Genomic DNA, 25,090 nt, shown 5'->3' on the forward strand with positions numbered 1-25,090 from the left:
ATGGCCTAGTCAGCCATCATTAGGAAGAGAGGCAAACTTGGTCTTGCAAACTTTATATGCCTCAGTACAGGGGAACACCAGGGCCAAGAATTGGGAGTGGGTAGGTAGAGGAGCGGGGGAGGGGTATAGTGGGCTTTGGGGATAGCAATTGAAATGTAAATGAAGTAAATACCTAATAAAAATTGGAAAAAAAAAAGAGAAAGATCTGCATGTCAAGAACTTCAAGTCCTTTAAGAAAGAAATGGAGGAAAATATCAGAAGGTGGAAAGATTTCCCGAGCTAATGGATAGGTAAGATTAACATAGTAAAAATGACCATCTTATCAAAAGTACTCTACAGGTACATTGCAATCCCCATTAATATTACAACACAATTCTTTAAAGACTTTGAAAACACAATTCTCAATTTCATATGGAAAAAGGAAACCCAGAATAGCTAACAGTCCTGTACAATAAAAGAACTTCTAGAGGTATCAACATCCCCAATCTCAAGGTGAACTAAAGACCAATAGTAATAAAAACTACATTGTATTGGTATAGAAACAGACAGTTGATCAATGGAATAGAACTGAAGACACTGAAAAAAAAAAAAAAACATTTACCTACAGACATTTGATATTTGACTAAGAAGCCAAAATCTTACAATGGATAAAGAAAACATGTTCAACAAATGGTGCTGGTCTAAGTGGATGTCTGTATGTAGAAGGGTGCAAAAAGATCCATAGTTTTCACTCTGTACAAAACTCAAGTTCTTTTGGATCACATACCTCAACATAAAACCAGATGCATTAAATCTAATAGAAGAGAAAGTGGGGAATAGCCCTGACTGCATTGATACAGCTTCCTGAACAGAGGGCTCAGGCTCTAAGATCAACAATTGACAAATGGAACTTCATGAAACTGAAAAGATTTTTACAACCTCTACATCTGACTGAGGGTTAATATCCAAAATATATAAAGAACTAAGAAGTTGGACACCAACAAACCAAATATTCCATTTAAACATGGGATGCATGTCGGGTGGTGGTGGTGCACGCCTTTAATCCCAGCACTTGGGAGGCAGAGGCAGGTGGATTTCTGAGTTCGAGGCCAGCCTGGTCTACAAAGTGAGTTCCAGGACAGCCAAGGCTACACAGAGAAACCCTGTCTCGAAAAACAAACAAACAAACAAAAAAAAAAAACAAAAAACAAAAAAAAAACAAAAATGGGGGTGGGGGAGAAAATTTTTTTTTTTTTTTTAAAAAAAAAAAAAAAAAAAAAAAAAAAAAAAAACAAAAAACAAAAAAAAAACAAAAATGGGATGCATAGCTAAAAAGAGAATTCTCAACAAATAAACCTCTAATTGCAGAGACGCACCAAAGGAAATATAGAGTTTCCTTATTCATTAGGGAAATACAAATCAAAACAACTCTGAGATTCCATCTTACACAAGTCAGAATGACTAAAATAAAAAACTCAAATGATAGCCCATGATGAGAGAGATGTTGAGCAAGGGGAACACTCACCCATTGCTAGTTGGGTGCAATGTTGTACAACCACTTTGAAAATCAGGTTTCTCAGAAAACTAGGAATAGTTTTACTTCAAGACACAGCTACTGGCCATATATCTGAAGAAGCTATCCTAGTAGAGCACGTGGAACCTTGGTCAACTCTGTTCATAGCAGTTTTATTCTTAATAGCTTGAAACTGAAAACAACCCCAGGTATTCCTCAACTAAAGTGAAGAGTGGGTATAGAAAATGTGGTACATGTACACAGTGGAAAACTATTCAGCTATTAAAAACAAAGACATCATGAATTTTTAGACAAATGGATGGAAGTAGAAAATATCATCCTGAGTGAGATAATTCAGTCCCCAAAAGACATGTATAGTATATGCTTACTTATAAGTGGACATTAGCCATAAACCATACTGCAGTCCATAGACTCTGGGTAATAAGGGGGTCCCAAGGGAGGATACACAAATATCACTCAGAGGGGAAACTAAACTGTAGGAGGTAGATAAAAAGAGGGAACTGGATAGGAATGGGGGTAAACAGGGGAACAGGGCTGGTGATCAGACGTGGGGAAAGGAGTAGTGGCAGAGGGCTGGACATGTGAATGGAAATTGGTGGGTTCATCTCTGGGATTACCTGGAAGTCTGGAATGGGTGAGGATACAGTTAGACAGCCTAGGTGACATTCTTACCAGATGGAGATATAGACCATCAAGTAGCCACCTACTATAGCCAGACAGGAGGAGAGAAGGAGACATCAACCTACCCAAAAAAACTTCTGCTCAAAATTTGTCTTCTCTACAAAATGTGTATGGATAAAAGTTGAACAGAGACTGAAGGAACAGCCAACCACTGACTGTCCCAAATTGAGACCCATTTTGTGCAAGAAAGCCAAGCCCTGATTCGATTAATGATATTCTGCTATGCTTACAGACAAGGACCTAGTATCTAGCATCACTGTCTCCTGAGAGGCTTCATCCAGTAGTGGGTCGATGCAGATACAGAGACCCACAGCCAAACATCAGGTAGAATGGAGGGAACCTTGTTGAAGAGTTGAGGGTAAATTTGAGTAAGCTGGCGGAGTCAGGGACACCACAAGAAGACCTACAAGATCGACTAACCTAGATCCATGGGCTCAAAGAGGCTAGGCCACCAGCCAGGGAGCATGCAGGGTCTGGACTCAACCCTTCACCCCATTTGTAACACATGTGCAGCTTGGTCTTCATGTGGGACCCCTGACAAATGGAGCAGAGGCTATCTCAGTCTCTGTTGTCTGCCATTGGATCCCCTTCCCCCAACCTGGAATGTTTGGCTAGGCTTCAGTGAGAGAGGATGTGCCTAGGTTACTGGAACTAGATGTCCCAAAGTAGGGTGGTCCTCAAGGGGGCTCCTTCTTCTCTAAAGAGAAGGGGAATGGACAATGGCTGAAGGGATTTATCAGGGTGCGGATGGGAACAGAGAAGGTAAGGGGACTATGATCAGAATGTAAAGTGAATAAAAAATAAATTATTGGAGAAAAATGATTTCTTTCATATAATTGTCTGAATTTCCCCAAATAAATGACACCCGTAGAACTCATGTAAATTTGAAATTTTTGACAGTATTCCATATTGTAAAGTAAATGTGCAAATTAAGTATATAATGCATTTAGGCAACAGTATGTTAGGAGATCTTTTAAATGTTTTTACAGAGAAAATTAATGCTCTCTCAGGCAACATTGGAAAATATTTCCTCAATGAACCTGATTTGGGATCATTGAGTCAGGTGAGTTTTGCAGTAAGGTCAATATGGTTTCAAAGATGTGCCCCCAAGATTACGGTAAGGAATGTCAGGAAACAGCATCACATATTGAATGTTTTAACTATAGATCTTATGACATCATTTCCTATATTCCTTGAAGAACTAACAGAATACTTCATTTGTATATATGCAATTGCCTACCTTTTTAAAGGTAAGATGCTTTTTAAAAGTTTTGCACTCTAAACTCAGTAGTTTGAGAGTATTTTCTGATTACAGAATAAAAAGGAAGGCTGAAGTTTTAGATTAGGAAGGGATTATTTTATCATTTTAAGCCAATAAAACAACATTTTTTTTATTTTCTTTATTTACATTTCAAATGCTATCCCGAAAGTTTCCTATACCCCTCCCCCCCCACCTCTGCTCNCCTACCCACTCACTCCCACTACTTGGCCCAGGCCTTGCCTTGTGCTGGGTCATATAAAGTTTGCAAGACCAAGGGGCCTCTATTCCCAGTGATGGCCAATTAGGCCATCTTCTGCTACATATGCAGCTAGAGACACAAACTCAGGGGGTACTGGTTAGTTCATATTNTTGTTCCACCTACAGGGTTGCAGCCCCCTTCAGGTCCTTGGGTACTTTCTCTAGCTCCTCCATTGGGGACCCTGTGTTCCATCCAATAGCTGGCTGTGAGCATCCACTTCTGTGATAAAACGACAAATTAAAATATGAACCAACTAATATATTTCCAAGACTTAATTACATTTTATTTATTCCATTTATATATTTTATTTTACCATCAATATACCCAAGATTCTGAAAAGTACTTTATGCTTATTTTTATTCATACAGCTGTGAAATGTTATTATCATACATTACTTTTTATGAAGAAAATACTATTAAGAAATGTAATGGATTTTTTTAATTTCTTGATATATATATTTCAGTGTTGAAGGGAAAGCACCCCAGAATCACATTATACCTGCTCTTCCAATGTAAGACTTTTGCTGGCTTCCAGTCTGATGTTAACACTTCTTATTGGTTTAATTCCACAATTTTTCTATAACCTGATAACTCTTAGCTGTGTGTATGTACACAGACACACAGACACACACACACACACACACAAACACACACATATATGCATATATACATATCACTTATGCACATATACACGTATGCATGTATATGCATATTACATACATAGGTACATAGGTACATAGATACATTGATACATAGATATGATTTAATCAGATCATTACCCATATTTTAAAACTTTAAATTTTCTACTAATATCTTAAAATATATAGTTTATTTTAAGTTTACTAAAAAAATAATGTGTCATAAAATATGTTCATGATAAATAAATATAAAGAGCATATACACTCTCTTTCACATTCCCCAAATAATATTAAACATAAAAGATACTTTTTTTCATTTTAAAAGAGATAGATTACAGAAATTTTTCTTACCTTTCAGTCAGTCTAATAAAATGAAAAATATTTCATTTCAGTGAGCTGAATAACCCGGGTAAGGAAAGGTCCCACCAGGGCTCTGGAGTTGAGGCAGATCTTCCTGAGCATACTGTTGCTCTTCAGAGACCAGCATTTTTTTTTTTCTGGCTTGTTGTTTGTAGCTCTGCTATACCTAGTAATTCTCCAAATTGTTCAGCAACTCTACCTGTTTCCAGAAAACACCCCATTTTATGTGGCCTTTCAGTGATAAGAGTACTAGGCAAGCCCAGTCAATATTATCCACGTACTTTATTTGATGGTTTAGTCCCTGGGAGCTCTGAGGGGTCTGGTTGGTTGTAATTTTCAAAACAGTAACTAATATTGGGAAGAAAAGAGGTGAAAATGTCAATCATTCTATGTGCTTTATATATAAATATCAGTTTGGTCACATTATATATTTGAGCTACCCAGCAAAACTCTGTGGGTTTGGAAATAGAATTTCCTATTGATGGAGGTGGAAAGAAATTTTGAAACTTGAAAAGGTAAAATTTTATGTCATACAGTTGCCATGGAGATAGAAACATCTAACTAGGATTCATGTTATCTTTGTTCTACACTATCAAAGGTGAGACACATGCCTGTCATTGCCAACAATAGTTTCAAACTGCAAGCTTTGCCTCCTCTTTCTTTTATAGTCTTGGATATAGAAAACGTCTCAAGTAAATTATGAACATGGTACAATGTCTTATTATTTCACTGGATCTGAAATTACATGCTTAACTATGTTTTTTTAGACCATAGATTTTGAAGGCTTTAAGTTATTCATGAAGACCTTTCTGGAAGCTGAGCTGCCTGATGATTTCACTGCCCACCTTTTCATGTCATTCAGCAACAAATTCCCCCACTCTAGCCCAAACGTAAAGACCAAGCCTGCCCTGCTTTCAGGTGGTGAGTATGTTTCATAGAAATGTACATAGAATTTGCATTATAAAAGAGGCATGAGTATCACAACATTGATGAAAGGACACTTGGTTGAAAATTGTGTGTGTTTACATGGAATTTATAATGGATACTGATTTTTAAAATGTCCCCAGTAAAATAAGCAGGATAGAAAATGGGATTCATTATGATTTATAATTTGACGTAGAAATTCACATTACCTTGATGAGCTTAAGAGACATCTTCATCAAGTTTGGAATATTTTTTTCAAAATTACTAGAGAAATATAAACAACTGTACATTTGAAGATATAATACAAAGAATTTACATATGAGAAACTTATAATATTTCAAAAGCAATGGTGGCATTTATCATTATACAGTTAAATTCATATCTGTGAGCCCAGAACATTTTTTATTTTTCTTAGTAACATTTTGCACTATAGATACGGTCCTGTTAGGATGACATATATCTTGCTACACTTCCCCAAGAATATAAACCAGGAACTTGTTTAGAAGGTGATGGAGGACTTAAAAAAAATAGCAATAAAAATAGACAGCTAGAACAGTAGGCAGCCTATATGGTCCTTATGTTGGAGGAGCCAAAAAACAGAGTCGAGGACCTGGGACACAGTCTAAAATAAGAGCAGTGTTTGAATGATTTAACTCAGGGTCTTCGGTGTAGAACTTACTTCTTCCTTTTATTGTATTTTTTTCTTTATTTACATGTAAAATGTTATCCCCTTCCAGGTCTCCCCTCTGGAAACCCCCTACACTATCCCCCTCTCCCTGCTTCTATGAGGGAGCTCACCCACCCACCCACCCACACCTGCCTTCCTGCCCTGGCATTCCCCTACACTAGGGCATCAAACACCCACATGGCCAAGGGCCGCTCTGATGTCCAATAAGTCCATCCACTGCCACACACTCAGCCAGAGCCATGAGTCCCTCCATGTGTACTCTTTGGTTGGTGATCCATTCTCTGGGGGCTCCGAGGCAGGGTCTGGACAGTTGATACTGTTGCTCATCCCCCATGGGGCTGCAAACCCCCTCAGCTCCTTCAGTCCCTTCTTCAACTCCTCTATCCGGAAACCTGAGCTCAGGCCAATGATTGGCTATATCTGTCTCACCTCTATATTTATCAGGTTCTGGCAGAGCCTCTCAGGAGACAGCCGTATAAGGATCCTGTCAGCAAACACTTTCCAAAATTCATAATAGAGTTCGGGTTTGGCAACTGTATATGGGATGGATCCCCAGGTGGGGCAGTTTCTTGATGGCATTTCCTTCAGACTCTTCTCCACTCTTAGTCTCCATATTTCCTTCTGTGAGTATTTTGTTCCCCCTTCTAAGAAGCACTGAAGCATCCACACTTTGGTCTTCCTTCTTCTTGAGCTTCATATGATCTATTAACTATATCTTGTGTATTCCGAGCTTCTGGGTTAATAACCACTTTTCAGTGAGTGCATAGCATGTGTGTTCTTTTGTGACAGAGATACCTCACTCAGGATGATATTTTCAAGTTCCATCCATTTTCCTAAGAATTTCATAAATTCATTGTTTTTAATAGCTGAATAGTATTCCATTGTGTAAATGTACTACATTTTCTATATCCATTCCTCTGTTGAGGGACATCTGGGTTCTTTCCAGCTTCTGGCTATTATACATAAGGTTGCTATGAACACAATGGAACACGTGTCCTTATTGCATGTGGGAGCATCTTCCGGGTATATGCCCAGAAGTGGTATAGCTGGGTTCTCAGGTAGTACTATGTCCAGTTTTCTGAGGAACCACCAGACTGATTTCCAGAGGTGTTGTACCAGCTTCCAATCCCACCATCAATGGAGGAGTGTTCCTCCTTTTCAACATCCTTGCCAGCCTCTGCATTTTTTAGGCATTTTTTATTAGATATTTTCTTCATTTACATTTCAAATGCTATCCCAAAAGCCCCATATACCCTCCCCTGCCCTTCTCCCCAACCCAACCACTCCTGCTTCCTGACCCTGGCATTCCCCTGTACAAATGATCTTCGCAATACCAAGGGCTGCTCCTCCCATTGATGGCCGACTAGGCCATTCTCTGCTCTTAGACATTGTGGCTAGTGTGAGGTGGGATCTCAGGGTCATTTTGATTTGCATTTCTCTGATGACTACGAGTGTTGAACATTTCTTTAGGTGCTTCTCAGCTATTCGTGTTTCCTCAGTTGAGAATTCTCTGTTCAGCTCTATTCCCCATTTTTAATAGGGTTAGTTGGTTCTCTGGAGTCTAACTTCTTGAGTGCTTTATATATATTAGATATTAGCTCTCTATCAGATGTGGGGTTGGTAAAGATCTTTTCTCAATCTGTTCATCGCCATTTTGTCCTATTGACAGTGTCCTTTGCCTTACAGAAGCTTTGCAATTTTATGAGGTCCCATTTGTCCCATTCTTGGTCTTGGAGCATAAGCCATTGGTGATCTGTTAAGGAAATTTTCCCCTGTGCCCATGTGTTCAAGGCTCTACTCCACTTTCTCTTCTGTTAGAGTCAGTGTCTCTGGTTTTATGTAGAACTTCCTTCCAAGCTTCCTCAGAGCAGAAGTTCTGTGGGGGCATAAAGAGACTTTAATCTCAGACTTCTTCTTAGTACCAGGACAGTTGTGCTTCACCAACTAGCAGGAGGATCACTCAGTCTAGTCACAGTTATTGCTAACTAAGCTGGAGAAGAATCTCTGCTCCCCAGGTCCTGTGCTCTAGAATGCATGCTAAGGGGCTTGGCCTTGTTCTGGACCCCATATTCTTGTCTCTGACAGTGTGCCTCTTCAAACCTGACAGACAGGAGGCTTGGGTGCTGCAATGCAGTCTTAAAGTAACATTCTCATCCTTTGATATCAGGATTTATTTTTTAATTTGGAGAAGAAATGTATTTGTGTTATATCTATTAATAATTGCTTCATTAATGATAAGACATTGGAGAAGTAAGAGTAATTGACACATCGCCTCATAGCAAAGTAACTTGTTTTAAAAATGTTTATTGTCTTTAAAAGCCAGACCTAAGTGACTTTTGAAGTACAGTACTGTTTTCCACTGTTGAACCTCCTTGCATATTGTTTCTTGGAAGTCATCTGGAAGCTCACATCTGCATCTGTTTATATTATTGTACGGTGTTACATGCTCTCTTAAACATTTCAGTTCACAATCCTGAGAAAGTGAGAGTGAGAAAAACAGTATCAAACATTACAAATCCCTGAAAGGTCTGAGTACCCAAGACAGTCAGGCCCTAACCTGGAGTGCAATCCATAATACCATGGACAGGGTGTAGAGACCAGGAATTAGAGAAAGGTGTAATCCTGCACTCTAAAAATACAAGCTTAAGAACTATTTTAGAAAAATAGATGATAGAGCCATTATCAAATTGTAACCTTAGGCAATTTAATAATGTTCCTGCAACAAGACAACTTGCACTACTTCCACACAAACCATTCAGTTGTCTTTACATAAAAATGTTAAACATTAAGTGTAGTAACAAAGTTTGTATATATAAGTAAGTATGGCTACACTTTGCCACAAGTTACCTAATAATTTGCATGACATTTTGTGAGCTGGAGAAATTAATCTTGTGAAGACTTTTACTGCCAATTGTTCCACATTGCCTCTTGATAATATTTGCTTTGAATGTGGGGAGCTCCTAAGATGGTTAAATAGCTTTATCCTGCCACTTCTACCTCAGCAAAATCTTAGGTACCTGATATGCCACTCCACTAGCCAACTTCTGATTTCTCTTCCATTCTATGACAATTACTGAAATTGTACACATTATACTGTCCTTACAAACGTTTTCAACACTTTAGAATTCCTCTTCAGAATTTAGAGTAACAGTGACTCTCAGACACGCTACTATTCTAAGATCTTTCAGTCACCATGGCCTTGGTATGAAGAAAAATAACAGATAATTTTATAAATATGTATACAGCAGACTCTTACTGTCCAGGATTTGTATAGCTTTAGCACTTCTTTATTTTTAACTGTATCTTCTGTAAATTAGTTGACTATTAAAATGATCCCCTAAATCATTTTAATTTTTAAAACATTTCTAATTCTTAAACTTTATACAGTTTTTACCATCAGTCTAAATATATCATGTATATTTTCACCTCATAAAGAAAATAGCCACTGGGAGTGGTGAGATGACAGGTAAAAATAATTGCTGTCAAACCTGATGTCTTGAGTTCCAACATTGAGATCTACTTGTGAAGGGACAGAATAGACTTGGAATGTTTTTCTCTGACTCAACATGTGCTGTAGCATGTACCTGTCTCCCATATATAAATAAAAATAAAAGCTTTGAAAAGTTAAAAGAAAAATAAATGTAAAAGTTTAAAACAATTAAACATTGGTACTCTCAAACTTTAAATGCCTCAAAGTCTTCTCCTGGATTGTTGATTCAGTCCACAAACATGGACATGTACTATATCTCCATGGAGCTGGTTTTCTGACTCTCCCAAGGGTAACCCTCTTACAGTCTAAAGGCTGACTATATTCTACCCAAATAATGTCTCTACTTGTCTTGATGATTCACATCCTCAAATTGTACATTTACAAACATTATAATGGATTCTTCCCACCCTCAATTGCATTGGGTTGAGTTAAACACAAAATACTCTCCAGTACTTGTTATGACCAGAATTAACTATCCACTGACAAAAATCACAGATTCATTAATTAGTGTTTGTGTCTTCTAGCAAGATCTCAACTTCCAATCTCTAAAATAATCTAGCAGAAACCTGATGCTACTACTCCCTGACTTTCCAAGTTTCAGTTTCATTAGTGTGCTTATGTCAAATTACTATTTTCTAGGCCAACTAAAATCGTTGACACCATAAACCTATGAAAGTAGAGTTACATTTAGGAGTCAGTGTGTGCAACAAAGAAAGAACACATGAAATCCTGACCTCTCCACACTACTGAGATGCCCTGTTCTGCTGTGACCTTAGCATGAGTCTTTGACCCATGCAACATAATTAAGAAGGTAATAATGTTACAGGCTTCCCCTGCCTTCCTAGTTCTCTCTCTTTCTGCCCCATGGACTCTAAGCCTCTTTTTTAGTCAGCTATTTCTAATGACTGGATAATTCCTGCTCTGCTCACTTAGGGATCTTGGTATTTGTTTTGTTTTAATGTAATTTTTTCTAGGAATTCTCTGAGAATTTCACCAATGCATATAATGTACTCATACTCAATCACTGTCAATGGCCATTTGTATATCCTCTCAAATCCACCTCCACACAGTCTTAACTTCATGCCCCCTGCTGTCCTATTTATCATCATCATCATCACCATCATCATCACTATCATCAATTATCACTCACATCGTCAAATAGTGCTGAGCTATATGCATGGGTAGGCTGTCACTGGAGTATAATCAACCTACTAGAGACCATGGCCCGGCCTTTGCCTCTCCACAGAGCCATCAGTTATCAATAGTTCTTCAGCTAGGAGCTAGGTCTCTTGCGTTCATCCTACCCAATCTGTATAGAAATTCTAACTGGTTTAACTGTGTATGGGTCTTGTGCAGGATTCTGTGAGTTCATTGCATTTTTTCTTTTCTATTGATGATTGGGTTTTTCATTGAGATAGGGTCTCACTATGTAGACCAGGCTGGCCTCCAATGTATAGAGATCTGCCTGTCTCTGCCTTCTCAATGTTGAAATTAAAGGCATATGCTACCATGCATGGATTGCTGTGACTTAATGAGTGTGATGGTCCTGTCATGTCTAAAGGCCACTTTTACTCCAGTACTCTTCATCCTTTTACAAACTTTTTTGACAGTCTTTCTTTTTTTTTTTTTTTAAGATTCTTTACTTTTTTTTCTTTAAGATTTATTTATTTATTTATTTATTTATTATATGTAAGTACACTGTAGCTGTCTTCAGACACTCCAGAAGAGGGAGTCAGATCTCGTTACAGATGGTTGTGAGCCACCATGTGGTTGCTGGGATTTGAACTCAGGACCTTCAGAAGAGCAGTTGGGTGCTCTTACCCGCTGAGCCATCTCACCAGCCCTTTGACAGTCTTTCTACACTGTCTTACAAGATGTTAAAATGTTCCATGAACTTAATGCCTCTGCCAAAGATTCACAGTAATTGCCTGGCACACAGTGTGTTAAATATGGGAAAATATATAATCATGACAGAATCTTAACTTAATTATGTCCTTGGGAAGCAAACTGGCACCTTCGCAGAGAGCATTCCTCTCATAGCATTCCTGACTTTTATTCTTAATCTGTGCCAAATCCATACAGGCACTGAAAATTACCTTCAAGTACTTTTTTTTATTACAGACATCTGTTAATAGCAGTTAAAAGTAACGGCTATATTTTAACTACTATAAAAATTAAAAGAAAAATTAATACAGCTAACCAACTCATTTGGACACAGAGTCTGCCTATTCTTGTAAGGCTAACAATGTCTAGAATGTATTCTCCACAATGATGAATATAGCACAAGTAACTGTGAAAGTTTTGTTTCTTATTAGTCATTTTATCCTGGAAAGATTGTCTCTACCAATTTGATCATATTATCCCTTCATTAATGTATACATTAAATTAAATTGTTATGTCAGGGGACACTTCAGAGAAGTCAAATTGCCTTGAAAATAAAAGATGAAGGTATGCAATTATATGATAAATTTCAGTTATCTATTATTCTATGATCTAATTGCAACTTCAGATAGAAAGACCAAAGAAGGATGCTAAGATTCCAGGGACAGAGTATACTAATGCAAGGACAATCTAAGAGTTTTCTGTGTGTGTTGGGAATGGGGAAGAGATCCCTCTAAAATTTCTCTCTCAATTTCTTTCAACATTTTTACAATTTCTTAAATTTTTGTGTGTTTAATATTTAATTAAATCATTCTTTTTCTTTTTATTTATTTTTTACTTTTTATTCTTTAATCCTTTTTTGCTTTTACACTCCTGTCTTCATCCCCCTTCCAGGCTGCTCCAGATGTTTCCCTATCCCATGCCTTCCCCCATGCCATATCCAAGAGGATGTCCCACACTTACCCCCACCCCACTAGACCTCCCCATTCCTGGGGTCTCAAGTCTGTCAAGGGTTAGGTACATCTACTCTCACTGAGGACAAACCAGGAAGACCTCTGCTGTAGATGTGTCAGGGGCCTCATATCTACTGGTGTATGCTGTCTGGTTGGTGGCTCAGTGTCTGAGAGATCTCTGGGATCCAAGTCAGTTGAGGCTGCTGGTCTTCACATGGGGTCGCCCTCCTCCTCAGCTTCTTCCAGCTCTTCCCCAATTCAACCACAAGGGTCCCTATTTTCCTTCCACTGTTTGGGTGCTGGGATCTGCATCTGACTCTTTCAGCTGTGTTATTTATTTTATTTTATTTTTTTGAATTTTGTGTTATGTATTTTCTTATTTACATTTTAATTGTTATCTCTTTTCCTGGTTTCCCCTCAGAAAACCTCCCATCCTACCTCCCTCTCCCTGCTTCTATGAGGGTGTTTCCCTACACACACATCCACCCACTCCACTGTCCTGTGCTAGCATTCCCCTACACTGGGGCATTGAGCCTTCACAGGACCAAGGGCCGCTCCTTCCATTGATGTCCCACGAGGCCATCCTTAGCTACATATGTAACTGGAGCCATGGCTCCCTCCATGTGTACTTTTTGGTTGGTGGTTTAGTCCCTGGGAGTTCTGGGGAGTGGGCGTCTGATTGGTTGATATCGTTGTTTCTCCTATGGGGTTATAAACCCCTTTCAGCTCGTTCAGTCCTTTCTCTAACTCCTACACAGGTGACCCAGTGTTCAGGTCACTGGTTGACTACAAGTATCCTCTCTCTCTCTCTCTCTCTCTCTCTCTCTCTCTCTCTCTCTCTCTCTCTCACACACACACACACACACACACACACACACATTAATTTGTGAAAGTTAATGTACATTTTTCTAAGTATTTCCATTGCTACATTGGCATGAAATACTTAATCAGGTTGAGTTTTTAAATTACGTGCATCCATATGTCTCAATGCAAAGACTAACATTTAGCTCATTTCATGTTTTCTGTGAAGTTGAAGAGTTACCCAATGCATCTCATTAACTTCAGAGGAGAAAAATATCAAGTTTTTAATAAGGAGGCTAATAAAATAAGAAAATTATATATCAAGAACTAGGTACATGTATAAAAGTATCGTTTAATAGATGGACTTAGAAAAAACCCAGAGGTATATTATTGTCTTGTGGTGTGTGCAGCCATGTATATGTGTGTGTGTGCTAATGTGTGTATACACATGATTATGTTCATATGTATGTGTATTTTTGCATTATGAAGCAACTTGGTAGATCTTTTATATTTAATGAATTGCTTGAGTTTCTAGAAATGAACCAATGGAAGACAGAATCTCCTCACACTCAAATTATACAGACATTTGTATTTGTAAGTGCTACAGCTATAAACATCAATATAATTGTACTTTTTAATGCAATAAGCTTTGAAACTGGCACCCAAATGCTCTAGGAAAAAACATCTAAGGATTTGTAGTCATTAGGGAATTCCTTTAATTATATAAACTGTTACACATCTCACAGTACTTTAGCGCCAGATTCACACTTGAAATTGCCCATAGTTGTGGTAGCTGTAATTTGAATTCAGTTTACTTCAACAAATATTTTATGCTGTACCCAATAAAACTTACAACTTTATGACCTTACACATGTCAGTTAAAGAAGAGTTCTCTTTAGTTAAAATTACTAAGTTGATTTTTCATATATATATATATATATATATATATATATATATATATATATGTATATATGTATATATATGTATATATGTACATATATGTATATATATGTACATATATATGCCTGAATTTTCTCCAGGAATAAGTCTTCAAAATGTTAACTTTTAAAAATAAATTTAGTCTTCCTATAATAAAGACTTAAAAAATATTTAAACCTTAATAATTGTATGTTAAATAGCAGCATTATTCTTATATTTTTCTACTTCCTTGTTAAAAAAAAAATACTTGGAGAGCTTGTAATATCTTATCAAAAGCAAACAATACAGTTCATTCTGCAGATAACCAGATCTGTTTGCTCAATGGAAGTTATTCAGGCTTATCTCACAGTCGCCAGAAAAAAAAAAAAATACAAAAATATAGTAAAAGCTTGTTTTCTCTCATGATTCTGTGAAAGTGAAAAGTTGAAATTGGCTGTCAGCACTACTTTATTGTCACTACTCAATAGTAACTTTTAAATGCTTATTGATAAATATACTGTGTATTAATTCAGATTTGTGTTTTCAAGCAGCATACAAGTTATATATCTGGCATAAAAGTATAGATAAGAAAATCATTCATAACCCACTGCAACCAACTTGCATAAAATTTTTGTACGTATATGAGCATGTGTGTAATTACATGTGAAAAATTCATTTTACAATTATTCACAAGCATATAATATTGTACTAGCTGTTACAAGGCATGGCCAATGTGGAGGATGAAAGTTTAGGATGCTCTGCTGCGGACACAAGTCTTTATTTTCCTCTAAATGCATTTTAGACAATGTATCTTAGAATATTTATTCAGAGTCAGAAGACAGAGTCAATACTATCTATCTATCTCTCTATCTATCTATCTATCTATCTATCTATCTATCTATCTATCTATCCCCACATAAATATGTTGAAAGTACAGAACTGTATTTCTTAGTGTCATTTGAATTGTACCCATATAGATACTTTATCTCTGTTTTCTTATATGGGAATAATGAATGTCTCTATTTAACTGGGTTTAAAGAGTATAAAAATGTATAGAAATCTTCAAAATAAATGAATACACTGTAAATACTCAATGAATGACAGCCTATCATCACTACTCATTGAACAGACTATAGTCTGGTATTTTTGTTTGCACACATCATGATCAAATTTCTCTTTCATTTCAAATTTTATATAAAATTTTGCACACATCATGATCAAATTTCTCTTTCATTTCAAATTTTATATTTTTATATAATTTCAAATTTCAATGTTATACATTCTGAAAGAGATGACGTGATTTTAATTAATGTTATTAGAATCTCTTTCAATGTACAGGTTATGGGCAAATTAAAATAATATTCTTTAACAAGAACTTTAATTTTTAATATCCAGATAAGAAGGAATAAGGAATCCCACTTATTTTTTCTTGTCTTTTTTTTTTTTTTTCCTTTTGCGGGGGGTGGGGGATTGTAGTCAGGGACTCACTTTCTATCTCAATCTAACCTAGAACTCATGGCCCTCTGCCTCCTAAGTTGATGATATTGCAGGTGGATGGCACTGTGACTCACGTTAGTCATCTTTCAGTAATCTATGTATACTAACGAGTCTTAGACTAAGAACCCTTGGGGCCTGATAGTCAATCAGTATCTGAATCTCCAAGCTCTAGCTCAAGTGAGAGAATTTCTCTCTCAAAATACTCAACAGAGAATTTTTGGGAAAACAATGGATGTCATCCTCTGCCTTCCACATCCACACTGTGTGGATGACACACAACTATGTGTATATGACAGCTATGGACTACTGGTAGCACTCAAACTTAAATTAACTGAAGAAAAATTTACGTTTCACTCACTAACTTGCATCTGGTCCAAATCCCTATGTAGTTTATGCTAATGTACTGAGGAATAGAAAGTTAGAACATTTCTATCATTGTAGAAGTTACATTTTGCTTAGTTTGGGGCAGGGTCTCATGTGATTCAGTGTTACCCCCAAACTTCAACTGTTGTTAAGACTTGAACTCTTGGTCTTCTAGTTTCTAGCTTCCAAAGGCCAGTTGGTACAGCTAGACAGTGGTGGTTCAAAAGGATCTAGTTTTAGTACTTCCAAATTGAACCTGAAGTTCAGAATTAGACGGCATGTCTTTGATAGTTGACTCCCATGCAGCTTTGTGGCCAGGAACTGCTATTGCCCACTGACTTTCACCCTTTCCATTGCCCAAAGAAACCATGAGTTCAAAACAACACTCTGCCAAAATGTTGGACTCAACAAACAAAGGTGTGTTAGCATCACTCCTTCCAAGTGACCTCTGTGCTATGACTGAAATATGCCTGCCCTTCTTATTGTCTGCTCCTTACTTAAAATTCTATAATTTTTATTGTTTTCTACATGCCTACAGAGGAATGTGTCTTGTCCTAGTCACTGGTACCGGAGTACTGTTCCTCTATCTATCCCTCCTTATGAAAAACCACATTATATATTTGTTTATCACTGTGCCCCTTTTGCTGCTGGTTTTGTTAGGCACAAAAATAAATATTATATTAGGAACAAATATACTTTGCAGTTTAAGAGGCTGACTATAATTATAATGATAATAACCATAGTATTATGCCAACTGTATTTATTTTGCCTATTTCTGACAATCAACATGGCCATCATTGTCAATATTAGATAGAGTATCATACTCTTCAATAAATACCTTTATAAGACTGATGAATTTCTGCATGTTAATAGGATTAAAAACAGAAAATCGTAACTTCTAGTGTTATATTACCTTGTAGACTTAGAAACATATGTAGTCTTACATATTTCCATTGAAAAGATGAAGGAAATGAATAAAAATAATGGTGCATCTGTCATTACCTGAAATAGAATTGCTTGAAACTATGCAAACTAAAGCAAATGCTTTTATTTACTGTGCATTAAAAACCCATGCAATATCTGAGCCTTCTGTGTGAAACCTGTGACTTCATTCATGACTTAAGAGATAGAGAATGGAAGACCAGGCCAGTCTCAGTAATCCAGCAAGCTAGATGGTGACCCTCAGTAATTTGGGAAGCTAGATGGCCACAATGGGCTTCATAATATCCTGTTTCAAACACAATGAAAGGAAACAACAAAATACATAAAATAGGCAAATCAAACTAAGCAAACAAATCTCATTTATTTGTGAACACTGAACCTTAAGAGGCTGAGAAGATGACTCGGGCTTTAAAAATATGCCCTCCAAGCTCATGGAACTTGATCCACAGTCACCACATAAATGGTAGGTGTTGGTTTACCTGTAACCACAGAGGTGGGAAATCAGATACAGGACGATCCTAGGAGCTTGCCAGTCTAGCTGAATCTGTGAACTCCAGTTGCAGAATTGAGAGTTCGATTCTTAAAGAATAGGCTGGGAAATAATGAGAGAGACAACTCATGCCAATTGTTAGCACAGACATGTATATACACACACATACACACCACACACACACACACACACACAAANCACACACACACACACACACACACACACACACACACACTTTTGCAAGAGGTGGTTAAGTGCTCACTAGCATGTCTGTGTTCCTGAGACTGACCCTCAGCAAGAGACGAAAGAAACAAGATGCAGAGAGAGAGAGAGAGAGAGAGATCCTTTAAGCTTTTTCTAGAGTACACTGAAAGACATGCTGTTGAAGAATGTAGTATAGGCATCATTTAAGCTTACTAATGTGGTGTTTTATAATGATAGTTCTTCAAAACATATTTATGAATATAAATATATGAACTTGTACATGAAAAAATACTCTTGAACTTTAAATTATGTATTACTGATTAAATTAATACATTATAGTTATAATTTTAATTTTCTTTTTGTAGCATTTTTGTGTATTAAAATAAACACGCCTACACTATAGTTTATAGGGTTGTATGAATATACATACTATATATTTGCACTTGCTTCAGTTTTCTGTATTTTAAGTCATGAAAGTATTTAAAATCATAAAATCAAGACATGTTAGAGAACCAGAAAATTGATATTACTCATATAATCTTTAGGACTAAGAGCTAAATACAACCAGTTGAGGAAAAAAAAACTGTGTTTGTTTTACATGACTTTCATATTCACTTTCCAATGTTTTTTTTTCTAAACAAACACTATTTACTGAGAGACATAAATGTCATTGTTAATGAAAAATAGATTTTGAATGCCTTTGTCAGAGCTTCCTGACATGTCAGACTCCACTTATCACCAAGTTGAGGATTTCTGGTCACAGACATAGCCATACAGCTCTGATGTCATGTGTTATCACTCTGTTCATGAGTGGTTAATGCATCATCTTAAAATGACCTTAGACAATTCTAAGAAACCGGAAGAAATAAGTGATAGGAGATACCTCCAGCTAGATTTGAGGAAAGATAGTAAGGTTAATGTGTAAATTATAATCATGATCTCTATGAAGAAAGATAGAAGCACAGTGCTGCTTTCAGAAAGTCAAAATATGACAGGGGATTTTTATTTCCTAAGCAAGACTGTGATGGTCATATAGCGGTCTTGAGGATAGGAATAAAACTGTTCAATTATTCATTTTCTTTGATTAATCACTTCAATTTTATTCATTTCTGTGATGGATTGAAAAATGTTACTCAATACAAAAAGAAACAATTCATTAAAAGACATGGGAGAAACTAAATCACATGTCATTAAGTGAGATAAGCTCTTTTGAAAATCTAACTACCATGTGATTCCAGCTGATTTCCAACACAAATAGTGGAAGTAATGGTAATAGATTATGGAGGAAGGGGAATAGAATGCTCATGTTGGCCATTGTGTTAATCACGGTGTCTGTTGCTAGGATAAATCACAATGACCAAAGAGCAAGTTAGCAAGGAAAGGGTTTATTGGGCTTACAGTTCCACACTGGAATCCATCACTGAAGGAAGCCATGGCCAAAACTTAGACAGGGAAGGAACCTAAAACCAGACACTGGTGCAGAGGCCAATGAGGGGTGCTGTTTACTAGCTTACTCCTGTGGCTTGCTCATTCTGCTTTCCTATATAACCCCGAACCACCAGCCCAAGGATGACAGTACCCACAATGGGCTACCTTCGACCAATCAATCACTATTTAAAAAAAGAACCCTAAGTGCTAAATTGTATGGACACATTTCTCAAGTAAAATTTCCTCTTTTCAGATAACTCTAGTTTATATGTGCATTTGACACAAGAGTAGCCAGCACAGTCACCAACTATAGATAGATGTTGATAGTGAGGGATTGTGCATAATGAGGAGAGTTTACGGGATTTAAAGTGAGACCTTTCTTGCTCTATTATATTTTCAAATTATACACACACACACACACACACACACACACACACACACACACACACACACACACTGTCTTCACAAATATAGATTTAGAATATTAACAATGTATACTTCAATTTTTTTGTCAAAATTGTCTTGGAAGTTTAACTTTACTCAGATAAACCCTGGGAATAATTATAAAGAGTACATATTTTACCACTCAATTCACTTTAATTAGTCTTTAGTCTTTTGGAAACGTTTAGGACAGATTGCATACTTGACAATATTCTTTCACTTAAAACATTTAAAATACTATGATGACAAATATACATTCAAGCTCCTATTTTCAAAATGTTATCAGTATAAAGACAGAAATATTTATTTATCTTCAAACAAACACAGTAACAACGTTCTCATTCAAAAAGTGATGCTAATAGTCTGTAAAGACAGAAAGTAGATGTTCAGCTGCCTGCTACTAAGTAGAGGGAGATAGAGTAGCCGCCAGTGAATGCAGATATTTGGACAATGGAAAAAAATCTAATGTTGATGGTGGCAATGATTGTCCAAATCTATGAACAGGCTAAAAGCTGTTTTATTGAGCTGCACATTTTAAATAGGGAAATTTCATGGAACATAAATTTTATATTCATAACAAAATATATTTGCCAAAAAATGTTGTGACCTGAAATATGTATGTTTATAGACTTTCCAACAATATACACGATACACTGAAACAAAAAGGAAATTGTGTGTCCCTCATAGTCTCCATATGTTACTTTTAAAATAGTTTTATGAAAATGGATGGACAGACACTTTAACTCTTGAAGAAAGATGTACAATTTAACTTTCTTTCAAATAAATTAGACAGTGTGCTTCCCTTTCTCCTTTGTTCTATTTGAAGATTTTGTGTTAAAGAGTTGAGTGGATTACATCATTTCAGGACCCTGTGCTGGGCATTTGGGAGAAGGGTTAGGTCCCCAGCTGCATGAGTCATGTCATGGTTTATGACTGTAATTTACTGTTTTGTGCTCCAAATCTGGAACTATGGCCACTTCCAGGGTCAAGACCACAATGCCTTCTATCATAAGTTAGAAGCCATGATTTCTGCAGCTGGCTAAGCTTTAGAAACTATTTAAAACTCAGTATCATCTTGGATTTATCCTTCCCTTGAAGTAAAAAGAGAACTCTTAGTTTGTATTGTATATGTAGTGTTACTTGCATTACGAAGAAAAATAATTCAGAATTGTAGATCTCACTGACAACTGTAAATGAAAGTGAGAGTTTGCATGTAATGACATGCCATGGTAAGAGAGGAGGGAGGGGGGTAAAGAAGATCCCACAGGTGTTTTTTTTTTTATTATTTATTCATTTATTTATTTTTGCAGTAGATTCAAGTGGACATTACCCTGACAAAATTTTAAGACTGAAATGAGAAATAATAGAACTAATGGAATTTTTCACAGAAAATATTTGTATTGCTAAAAAAGTCACAAAGTGTGTGTGTGTGTGTGTGTGTGTGTGTGTGTAAGTTAAGGTGTAAATTCTTTTCCTTACTTCCAATAGTGTCTATAAAAGAAATTACTGCCTAGGTTCGCAGGGTTGAATGGGAAAGACAAGCCTTGTATGGCTGGCAGTGAAACTTGGAGACAGCCTTATTCATGAGCTATTTCTCATCTGTCAAATGAGGATGATACAGTCGACTTCTCAAGGTTAACGTGACCATTAAGTAAAATGATGTGTGAAAGGCTCTGTTAGTGCTTCTAGACTGGTATTAGAAATTCCGTAAATGAGACGTATTATTAGAGGCAACATCGACAAAGATAAACATTGAAGACATTCTGTAAAGCCTTACAGTTGATATTTGAGAATATCGAGATGGTCAGTTGAGATGAGAAGTCCATTCAGCAAACGTCAGAGTTGCAAGCAGATCTCTCAGGGAGATCCATGCCAAGGAAAGACAGTTAGTCAAACTGCATTTGTTCGAATTATTCTCCCTCAGCAGAGGTCAGACTAAGAATCCATGAGACAATCAGTCCACTAGTCACCCTGGTCAAATACTTCTTGTCATAGGTACACCATTGTTACAGTTGAGGTCTACATCAGAACTTTTCAGGTGCTCATGATTTGGTGTCAAAGGCTTCTCTGTGTGATGAATCTTCTGTTGAAGAAGCTCCTGTTACATTACCATCAGCACACTGTGACCACTGTGATTATGGTCACCAAATATTTTATTTCTCTACAATGGACATAGAACAGGGCAATTCATAAGATTCCTGCAATCAAAGGGTAGTGAGATAGCCCAGCAACTAAAGGTAATTTGATCTGAGTTTCAACCCCGGACCTACATGATGAAAGATTGAAAGCAACAACCAAAATGATGCTGTGATCTCTATATGTGTACCATAGCATGCACATGTCTATACACACACAGGCATGCACACTATAGATAGATAGATAGATAGATAGATAGATAGATAGATAGATAGATAGATAGATAGATAGATAGATAGATGATAGATTTTTTTTAAATGTAGAATCTTTAACATTTGCAAAGTAACATGAAGACTTTAAAAAAATAGTAAGTCTTAATGTTTAGATCTGGCTTATAATTCACTGGGCTGGCCTTCAACTTCATATATCAAGTGACGACCATATTGAAATCACACAGCCATATGCTCTGCCATTTGCCAAAGTACCTATCATGCTTATTCCGATTTCTCTTTGTATTCTGCTTATTCATACTGACAGATAGTATGTTGGCAGTTGGAATTCTTATTTATGGTGCTGTCAAATACTTGACAAAAATATATATTTTGTGAATGATTACTTAAACCTTATCTATTAATCAGAATAAGACAGACTCACATTGCTTTTTCAGTTTTTATGAAAGGGCAATTCTGGTATTATCAAGTTAATTTTTATTTGTCACTGACTAATACAAAGAAAGGAAGATTAGCAGCGGGTTCCTTGTGTGATATCTCTTTACATTTTTTTACACACTAGGGACGCTAAGCTCACTCTCACATCCTTCAGTGGTAGATTGCTGAGCCCCTGCCAATGGGCCCTGGAAACATTCCTGTTTGCATCATTCACAGCATACATGGAAAGTTAATGTAGTGGTGTTCTAGTGCATTTGATTATCTTATACTTAATAAAAACACACAGAGACCTATACGTGCACATGCACACACACACACACACACACACGCACGTGTTCACAATATCTAGTGCTATTTCTTTTGGTCATTTCATACTTGAGAGCACAGTGAGTATTTTATAATATTTTAAGTATATGAATATAAATGTATTTTCCAGGTCTGAGGATGAATAAGGGTGCCATCACCCCACCACGTTCTTCCCCAGCAAATACGTGCTCCCCAGAAGTGATCCACCTCAAGGATATCGTCTGCTACCTGTCCCTTCTTGAAAGAGGAAGACCAGAGGATAAACTTGAGTGTACGTTTTGGTAATTCTATTTATTCACCACACTGGTGTTTGGAGGAGAGATTGTGTAATGATGTAATTATACTTGCCTAAATCATTTGTTCATCCAAATTAACTTGCTTAAAATTAAAAAAAAAAAAGGCAAAAACAAAACTCAAGAACCAAAAAGACATTTTGTCAGAATCAAACAATAAAAGTTATTATTAAATTTAAATAAAGTTGCATCCCAATTGTATACAAATATTTTATTAAGAAATGTTGAAGTTTGGTTAGCATAATGTGGAACTCTATCTATGTTTATCTGTCTATCAAATGTCTCCTAAATGTTTTATCCTGAGCTCTTTTGAGTTAACAAGAAGTAATTTGAAACTTTGAAATGTTTGACAGAGCATTCATTTCCCTTTCTGAGGAAGACTTTCCAAATCTTCCAAGCAGGAAGTGTGAAAAAAAATCCCTCTCCACTCTTGTGTGCATATGTACACCCAGTACACACAACCACACACACCTACGCATCCCAATCCCCTTAACACACACAATTTACACTCTGCTCCATGGCAACTTCCCTTCACCATCATATTAACACTGTCTTTGACATAGTGTAATTCCTCAAAACCTGATAAATAAGACTTGCTTCTGCATACTATTAATAATCAAGCAATATCTTTGTTTCTTTTGCAATACTACAGGTAGGTGATTTCTAAGCACCTTTTTAATGCTCTGTAATGAATTGTAGTGACTGAGCTCTCCCTGGTGGTAACGTGAACACATTGCAATGAAAGAGCATAGTCCTCAAATGACTACAACTGTAAAACTCATAATCACCGCAGGTGCTGTATATTCAGCAACTAAATTAATCAGATTATAGTAAAGATTTAAATGAATTAAAAATTTTACTACCAAAACGATATTAAAGATCATAAAACAAGACCTCCATATTGCTTAATAAAATTAAAATTACTATAATGTATTAGAATTATAATTACAAAATGTTTTAGTTAAATTTAATTGTAACTCTTTGATAATACTTCTCACAAGGGAAGAATTTACAATGATTATTTAGGAGTTACACCAGCTTAGGATATGAATAAACCATATGAATATTATTCTTTAAATATGTATTTATTATTCATAAACATTGAGTATTTGCATTTCAAGATTTATTTTGTATTCCTAAGAATGTGTAGAGATCTCTCTCATTCCAAGGTAAATAGTGAATTTCTCTTGAAGTGCCAGCCAGAGGGAAAGTTTGCTCAGGTGTTGCCACTGCTATGTCTGTGATGACTGTAACCGCCTGATTTGGTGGCCACCCCTCTGACTGGACAGAAAATGATTCAGGAAGTTTGTGTCTTTACTTTCTCTTTTGAAATGCTTGATATTATCCTACATCGATGAATCAAATCTACCCATCTACCAATTTCTCAAGAATTTGTGGTTTTTAACCTGCTCTCATTTGTACATTTACAAATTCCAACATTCTTTTGCATTTTCATTTTCTGGACTTATTCTTGGTAAGATGTACAATAATAGTGTCTGAGGAACTACACAGTTACTTTCAAGAGGGTAATGCTGTATTAAATATAAGATGTATAGGAAAATTAAAAAGAAAAAATCGTGATTAGAAGGAGCGGAAGTGGAGGCGATAAGTGGAGGCTATAAGGAGGCGATAGTTCCTAGTGAGGGAGAGGGTTGAATTTGGACCTTCCTTGAGGTATTTAAATGAAATATACACACCCTGATTTAGGTCAGACATTCCCACATCATCATCCACCAGAATTACTTGCCAGACATGTACACATAGGTTATTGGGTGTCTTAGAGTTTCTATTCCTGCACAAACATCACGACCAAGAAGCAGTTGGGGAGGAAAGGGTTTATTCTGCTTACATTTTCCACATTGCTGTTCATCACCAAAGGAAGTCAGGACTGGAACTCAAGCAGGTCAGAAAGCAGGAGCTGGTGCAGAAGCCATGGAGGGATGTTCTTTACTGGCT

General features: G+C 36.6%; 1 protein-coding gene across 6 annotated transcripts in view; it reads left to right on the plus strand.

The window, feature by feature from the left end:
• Dgkb (diacylglycerol kinase beta) overlaps positions 1-25,090 on the plus strand; it is a 667,872-nt gene that overhangs the window by 188,940 nt on the left and 453,842 nt on the right. For all 6 annotated transcript variants that reach the window (XM_021201522.2, XM_029540832.1, XM_029540833.1 and 3 more), the window contains 2 exons: positions 5,479-5,632; positions 22,972-23,112. In XM_021201522.2, the coding sequence (XP_021057181.1) occupies positions 5,479-5,632; positions 22,972-23,112 (295 nt within the window). The remainder of the gene's footprint in view (positions 1-5,478; positions 5,633-22,971; positions 23,113-25,090) is intronic.

Source organism: Mus pahari, chromosome 7 (assembly GCF_900095145.1).
Source record: "Mus pahari chromosome 7, PAHARI_EIJ_v1.1, whole genome shotgun sequence".
NCBI classification, from domain to species: Eukaryota; Metazoa; Chordata; class Mammalia; order Rodentia; family Muridae; genus Mus; species Mus pahari.